Below are 8,273 nucleotides of genomic sequence, written 5' to 3' on the forward strand. Positions count from 1 at the left end.
AATGCCAGTGCTTTTTAATGATTGACACTTTATTTTATTAATCCATGATTAAATTAGAGATGTAAATTCTCACACCCAAAGTGCATAGAGTTTTTGTAAACTCTACGTTTTAATTCCATCTGTAAAAACTCAGAAGAACATGTAAAGAAATGTTTATTTATTGCTCTATTTCTGGGTTTGTACAGTAATAAAATGGGGGTTTCTGACTTTGGTCTAGAACAGGATCTGTATGAGCTATGTAATTCTAACCAAATCCATAAAAAACAAATGAGCTGTGCCAAACTTCCAGTAACCGTAGGCCTCCAGCGAAGGCTTCAAGTGGGAGATCACTGGCTTATCTACTTTAGAAGGCAGCTGACCAACATGAAAACAGAAAGTGTTTGGTGTTAATATCCCTGAGGTCACTCTTTCATTTACTGTAATTAACCTAAACTGAGCCAACGGTGTCTTTTTGTTATGCAGAGTAAATAAATCTGCCAAGTTTATCCCTGTTACCACATAACACAACCTCTAGACACCCAGTGTATGGAGCAAAGATAGGAACATAAGTTTTGTAACGTGTATCTCCATGTTTGAAAGTGTAATAACAAGTATAGTTTCAAATATTCTATTTCAATTCAATTATTTTTTTTAAACTATGGTGTTATAATGAGTTTTTACCTTGTTGTGTTTATTTGCTGTCTTTTACCTTTGCAGTGTACAGCACCTTGGTTGACTGTTGTTTTTAAAAAGCTTTACAAATGGATTGGCTTGGATTGGAATTATAGATACAAATCAAATCCACAAGTATAGATTAATTGTTCAATTCAGCAGGTCAGAAAATTCAAGTAAATATTAAATGTCAGAAAACACAACGCAGTTTTACAAGTACAAAACTTAAATTCTGTTCCAGGCACCTACCCAAAAACCAGTCAGACTTATCTCATCCGTAACCAGTCACAGAGAGAGGAGGGCCAAGATGCTTTATGTCCACAACAAAACTTTACTTTGTGTGGAAAAAACCGCAACAACCGCCTGACCAGGGACATCACGACTGTCATTGCCTTCTTAAAGATTAATCCGTTTATTGATACTCAAAGTTTTCTTTCTGGAGATGGAAAGCGTGTCTCTACTAGTAGCTAATTCTGCTAAGGGTTCTTAAATGTTTTATTTTTCCATAAACCGAATTAGCTTTAAGGCACTATGATGACTGGGTTTGGTCAGCTCTCTCTATGATTGGTTAGAGATTAGAGATGATTTTGATTGGTTCTTAAGTAAGTGTGTAAAATGTGGGACAACTGTGTGTGTTTTCTAACTTAAAGAATTAATCCGTAATTACAGATTTGATTTGTACCTGTACTTGTTATTATACTTATTATACAAATAGGGATATAAAAGTTAAAAGTCTGGCATAGTTGGTTTGTCTCATGTAGGTTTGGTCAGAATTACCTCTGCCTGGTTCTCCAAGGCGATCAATCCAGTTCTAGACCCGAGTCAGACATACCTGGCCTATTACCACACGGACACAAAACTACAGATTTAAATAAATGTATGAATGTAATGTAGCAACACGTAAATTAATGTATAAGTGAGTCACTTATTTAAAAATCAAAAATCCAGTTATTTCTTTTCCTGTATTTAATTATCTAAGTTTTAGCATCTTTGGGCCTGCACAGTATTAAGATGCATGTCTAAGTTTTCAGTTAACAAGAAAAAGCAGAAGTGCACGAGACCCACGCGAGGGTCTCTGCAGTGCCATCATCCTCATGGCAGCATTGTAAATGCTCTAGAACTGTCTCGGACGTCTGCCTTTTACTCACATCATCCGGTTCTTTTACCTTCTTACAGAGAACAAGTCTCCTCCACGGCCGTTTGGACTGAACCACTCAGACTCTCTGAACAGGACTGATCGCATAGACGCCATTACTCCAACTCTGGGCAGCAGCAACAACCAGCTCAACTCCTTCCTTCACATCTACGTACCCGATTATTCTGTCAGAGCGCGATCGGACCTGCAGTACATAAAGGTGAGAACACGCCAGAGAGCTGAACTGGTGAGGCTGAACACGTCTCGGATAACACAACCCTGTTTCCGAACAGGAAAGATGTCTGTTTTTAGAGAAAAAACATAAAGAGATGGATTAAATCTACACATAAATACAGACTGAAATGACAACAAATTTATAATAAAACAGATTTTAATTGAAAGTAGTTTATTATAACTGAGCAATGACTAATGGCTTATTGCCTCTTTTCATTTTCCCAAATGTATGTTATTTGTGATCGTTTCATAAAAAAAAGAAAAAAAGAAATTTCAATTAAAGAATTTATGCTGCTTAAATCCATCTTTTACATAAAAAGTAAACTTGTACAGGTTTAACAGACTTTACAGCAACTGCAGTTCTGTGAAGTGTTCTTGTTTGTCTTTCCATACTAACCTAAATGCACAATGCAAATACAGTAGAAATAATAAAATGGTATATAAAGAATATCATTCTCATCATTCTCAACATTTTCCTTAACAAATTTGCTGACTAAATTGTAAAACTGGTTAAATTCTGAAACCAGAAATGGTATTATGTGGGCTTAAAAATTAAATTAAATTAAATTAAATTAATATTAAAATTAAAATAAAATTAAGTTTTAGCCCTGCAATGGATGGATGGATGGATGGATGGATGGACGGATGGAACATTTTAAATATCTAATATATTAGTGATTAAATAAACACATACTAGTTATTAAAACATTGGTTTGAAAATAAAGAAAAATAAAGTAAGTAAAATTAGAAATGCTTAATTTAACTAACTAAACATTTATGGATAAGTTTATGCTTAGAAACCAGGGTACTACAGGAAAGTATCCTGCATTGTTTTGGTTTTTGTTGCCCAAAACTTGAACTGTTGGAGAAGAAACCTGTGCAGCTACCTGACATCTACAATTACAAGTATCACCAGAGAAGGACTTTCCTCCTCAGTGATACTTTGCTGGGCTTTTATTGAAGTTATTTGCAATCAATTAGATGCAGCTGGATCGGGCAGAGATCAGGTAACAGATGTAGCTATGGTCAAATTCTCTTCTTTATCATTTAAACTCCTGGGCGGCTCTCCACTAGGAAAGTGTTTTTCGCTTAACTGGATTTTATGAAGGAACTTTTCTTTGCCATGGAAAGTATCCACTGTTTCTTCCTTTGGAGACCCAGACCTTTGTTCTTTTTGCAGAGCTCACCAGTGTTTTCTTTTTCTAGGTGTTGTTATGCTGCTGCGACTTTGGTTGATTTGTTTTTTATCATTAGGATTGATTTGTTCACTTTCATTTGTTTGAACCTCTGGACATATTAAAGTGCTGTAAGTCCCCAGTCAGTTTTAGAAAGTTTTTTAGTTTAATTTTCCTGAATGTGTAACACTACTTAAGTTACTGTGATGATGCTCAGCGGTTGGCAGATAGTTTACAGACTTGGTTTAAGAAACAACCAACCTTTTTGGCTGTGATCAAATGAGATCTTCTATTGTTTAGGTAACGCGCCAACAGTACCAGAACGCTGTGATGGCATCGCGGATGGATAAGACCCCCCAGTCAACGGACAGCGAGTTCACCAAGATCGAGCTGACGCTGACAGAGCTCCACGACGGCGTGGACAACCCAGCTGTCCTCACCACGGCGAGCATCACCAGCACCACCAGCACCACCCCCTCCGTGGCTATCGCCATAGCCAACGAGACGGCCCACCTGCTCAACCAGCAGCAGAACTGTGTTGGCCTGATGAGGAGCAACCACAGCGGCCACAATGAGGGACCCATTTAAACCCCGCTGAGCCCGGTGGAGACCCAGACCCTCCACCCTGTCTCACGGACACACATGGAGCAGTGACATAGATGGAGATGAGGGAAATTGGGGAGGCAGGAGGAGTGAGCATGCTCCATCCTGTAGCCCCCAGTCAGTCAGTCAGTAAGACCCTTTCACTGGGGGGCAGTGGGGAAAACGGGCGCTGTGTCGCCCAGAACACCCCCACCTAAAAGCTGTCAGAATCCCTGCTGTATTACGCCCTCTTACGAAGGGTCGACCCGGACACAACCTGTGACTAAGCTTCCTGTTTGAGACAATCGGACTCTTCATCGCGGTGACTCGGACTAGAGGTTGCCAGAGTGCAGACACACACACACACATACACACACACAACACCATCCGCTCTTCTTCCTCCTCAGGCCAAAGACTTTGGTCCCCGCCCCCGCTCCTCCCATCTTTCCCAGTTTTACTTTCCCCACACAGAAAACAGATGCAACTCCCCATTTCTTCCTGCACATCTTTCAGGGAGCTTCAGCCGACTGTGGATCCGTCAGACTCAAACCCAAACACGGTTTGGAGACTGAACCAAAAACCGCTTTGAAAGAAACCGTTCAACCGTGAACCCAGAATGTTTTCCTCTATTTATTTATTTTATAATATTGTATGTATATATGTATGCGTGGAGACATGAAATTAACTGGCATTCAAGCATGTATGAGTGTCATAACAAGAAGAATATGCTACATATATGGGGATGAACATCCATTCATGTATATGAGGAGGTGAGGGTGTTTTACATATATAGTATGTATATTACAGATCTTATTATTTTTACTATTATCCTAAATCAGGCTTATGGTACACTATCTTTTTCACCTTTAAAAAAAATCACACTATTGCCTTTAAAAGAAATCATATAATTAATTATTTTAACAAAGTGCAATGAATCACGATTTATTTAAGAAATGATTATGAATAAGATAATTAACTGTATTATAAATTGACAGATTTATTTGTATGTATGTATTTTATGTACATTTGTTTTTGAAAAATGCTAAACTGCAGCCATCCACAAGCAAGATTGTTAATTTTCTTTAAGTCTCTTTGTTAAAAGTTTGTCTTTGTCTCTGTCATGTTTTTGCATCCTTTGACCTCAGCGATGTCTCGTAGAGTTCATGTGGGACTAATGATGCCTTTACTTGTCACTACAGTGTAGTTCTGGAAGGGGGTGGGGTTGGGTTGTGGGGAAAAAGTGCCAACAAGGTATCTATGCATGTAAGGTGTCTTTTTTTTTTTTTTTTTTTTGGTTAATTTTAAGCATAATCAGACTTGATAATTGCACAGTATTAATGACCTCATCTAACATGTTGAGCACCATCAACGCCACAAAGAACAACCTCGACATTAAATGTCTCCATGAATGATGAATACATATGTTTCTCCACCATTAATGTTCATGAATGTTTGTTTTTTTCCTGTTTGTCTGTGGGAGGTTTTCATCTCATTCAGCTCAATTCTTTTTGGAGTTAGTATTCAGTTAGTATGAAAGACAGTAGACTGTACTTGCTTTTAGCTCCCTTCACCTCTAGTAGTTTATAACCTGAGCTTACTAATATCTTGAGTTGATTCAGATCAGAATCTAAAATGTTCTTCGCAGATGCTGGCTGCTATTAAAGAGAGATATTTATATTGTTCTGCTTTTATCTTAGATGCACTGTAGAGTTTATTTTCGCACTTTCAAGAGCACACGTTTTTAAGAATAGTTTGGAATTTTTTTAGGAAAGACAACTTTTACTTGCTTTATTGTCAAGTTAGACGAGAAGACACTGAACCCGTCTGGATCGTAACCATTTTTGAAACCAGCTTCAAATTAACCCTTGGAGGGACTTTTTTATGGACTTTTTTGTCCTTTCAGAAAGTTCTTTCCTCAATCATTTTGTGCTCATTCTGCTTGTGTCAACCACACGGGATGATATTTTGTAAGGAAAGTGTTTTAGTTAAGTAACTATGAAGTTACAATTTCAAATTTTCCTAAAGATCAACAGGACACTGGGGACAAATTTACTACCCATTCAGGTCATTAGAGGACAAAAAAGTCCTCTGCCAAAACCTACTAAATATTACGGATTAATATTTATTTATTTGCTCAAATTGCTAAACAAACTTCAGTCCTAATCAAAAATTCCAAATAAGTAATTATTCAAATTATATGAAACCTTTAAATGCCAATTTTTTATGAAAACACAATATACATTAAATAAGTTATTTCTCATATAATACATATTGGAGGGGTGGAGATTTTTTTTAAAGATCAAAACCAATATTGTCACAGATTTTTAAAACATTTAAGATGAGTCTAAACTTTTAATTTTTTTTCCTCATAAAAATGATTACATAATGTAATTAAACGCCCATTTAAATTGAAAATTTATATATTTGATAGTGTTCATTAGGACTAAACTTTATTAAAAGATTTGGGTGAAAAAAATTTGGAAAATAAATTCCTCTGTAATTTTTTTATGGTCATTATTTGGGAAATGGACTTTTTTGTCCTCTAATGACCTAATAGGGTGGTAAATTAGCTGCCCAACAGGCATAAGTATCCAGATCAGACACATATCTTCTCACCTGACCTGAAGAAAAAGTTAAGTAAGCTCATATTCCAAAATGCTGAACTACGTCTTGAAAGTGTTTGTTTTTTTGTTTTTTTTTCAATTTTCTTGCCCTTATTATTTTACCTCATAAGACAGAAAAGAGTTTTCTTAAAGAAGCATAGAGTAGATTAACTGTTTACTTTGCATCTATAGGGGTGTAGATTTTAGTCTTTAAGATGATGTTGATGCCACTTCTAAGTCTGTTCATTCACATGTTTGTTTGTCGCAGCGAAAAAAGTGTCCTGAAGCTGAATCTGTCTTAAAAACGCAGTTGCAGATTGTAACCACTGGTGGTAGCTGCTTCCTCATGTAATTCATTGTGTGTGTGTGTGTGTGTGTGTGTGTGTGTGTGTGTGTGTGTGTGTGTGTGTGTGTGTGTGTGTGTGTTTGACTGGATATCTGAAAACTACACACATGGACAAACAGTCCCTCTGCCTGCCCCGCCAAGAGGGGCGTCCCTGTTGCATAACCAGACACAGAGCACGTCTGCATTGTTTGCAGCTGCTCTTGCTGTTGCTTATTGTTTACTTGAAAGTGCTCCTATGCAGCAGTCCCACTCTGCTCTGCAGGGGACAATCACTCCAGTGTCATGAAGTTATATTGTGGATCTTAGTGCCTGAGGGGAGATAAAGGAAGCATGAAAAAAAAAAAAAATGGATGCGCACAACAAGAAACATCGCTGAGTGGTCTGACTGGGATGCTTACATTCCCTGTGATGCAGAAAAAAAGGAAACTCTTCTCTTGCTTGATGCACGCTCCACTCTCCGACTGTGTGAATGCTATGCAGGTGTGTGTGTTCACCTGGTGTTTTGTCCATCTCAGTGCTGCCTGTGTGTGCTGTTCAACATGCTTCTTCTACCTGAACACAACATTCCCATTGCCTCCTCCAGCTGGTGGTTTAATAAAAAAGTGAATGATTAACAAATAAGCCTGAAGGTTTCAGTGTGTGCTTGCACTTAACACCACAGACACACACTTTTCACTGCTACACCACGACCAGCAGCAATTAAAAAAAAAAATAATAATTTGCCAGTTAAATAGTTTCTCCACAAACAGCCAACATTATAAGAACTGATGAGAAAAAGAAGACAAAGAAGAAAACGGTTATAATAATTTTTTTTATCCTATCATTATATCATTAGTATTTCCAGGAAATTAATAAAGTATTTTTCATTCATTCATTCATTCAAGGGAAAGTGAAAATTGTGAAATTCTATTTATTAAAAAAAAAGACTCAGCCAAGACTTTGCTACAGTATGTTATACAATAAATAGTATGCCTTTAAGAAAGAGGAGAGAAAAAACAAAAAACAAACTAGAAATAATCAGGTCAGTGATTGGAACTAGTACTCCACCTCTGGATGAAAAACAATTGTTCTACCGGGAAAATGAGTCCTCAATCAAATGCTGCCTTCAGTCACAACAAGACAATCAGTTGAACATAGTTTCCAATGTTTGTTTTTTTTTTATCACAGCTACAAATAATATTTTGTAGAGCACATGGAAGGACTGGAGCATATTCCCCTCTTGTCTCTCACAGTTTTGTTTAGAAGTGTAACAGAGAAAGAACCAAAGAGTGGTAACTCATTATCCCTCAAAGGCTCATATTCTGAGTGGGAGACGTGATGGGTGAGTGAGCATCGTCTGGAGGGGCTGTTATTCACTCCTCATCACCTTCACAGCAGTGAGTACCAGGCCAGCAAGCGTAGTTTTCACTGCTAAACCATGCTTACATCCTTTATCTGACTGAGCTGTAAAATACGGCCTGGTAAATTAAATGCATAATCCTCTGATCCACACCATTAAAAATGCGATCTCTGATGCAGGCCAGAACACGGAACTTCAACATGGATAA

At 37.5% G+C, this 8,273-nt stretch overlaps 1 protein-coding gene across 2 annotated transcripts in view; it reads left to right on the plus strand.

Moving 5' to 3' along the window:
- The window catches only part of cnnm2b (cyclin and CBS domain divalent metal cation transport mediator 2b), a 74,805-nt gene extending 68,041 nt beyond the window's left edge, over positions 1-6,764 (plus strand). For both annotated transcript variants that reach the window (XM_041984149.1, XM_041984150.1), the window contains 2 exons: positions 1,828-2,006; positions 3,496-6,764. In XM_041984149.1, coding sequence (XP_041840083.1) covers positions 1,828-2,006; positions 3,496-3,783 — 467 coding nt within the window. In that variant the 3' untranslated portion in view covers positions 3,784-6,764. The remainder of the gene's footprint in view (positions 1-1,827; positions 2,007-3,495) is intronic.
- The last annotated feature ends 1,509 nt before the right edge of the window (positions 6,765-8,273 follow it).

This window comes from Melanotaenia boesemani, chromosome 4 (genome assembly GCF_017639745.1).
Source record: "Melanotaenia boesemani isolate fMelBoe1 chromosome 4, fMelBoe1.pri, whole genome shotgun sequence".
Taxonomy (NCBI): domain Eukaryota; kingdom Metazoa; phylum Chordata; class Actinopteri; order Atheriniformes; family Melanotaeniidae; genus Melanotaenia; species Melanotaenia boesemani.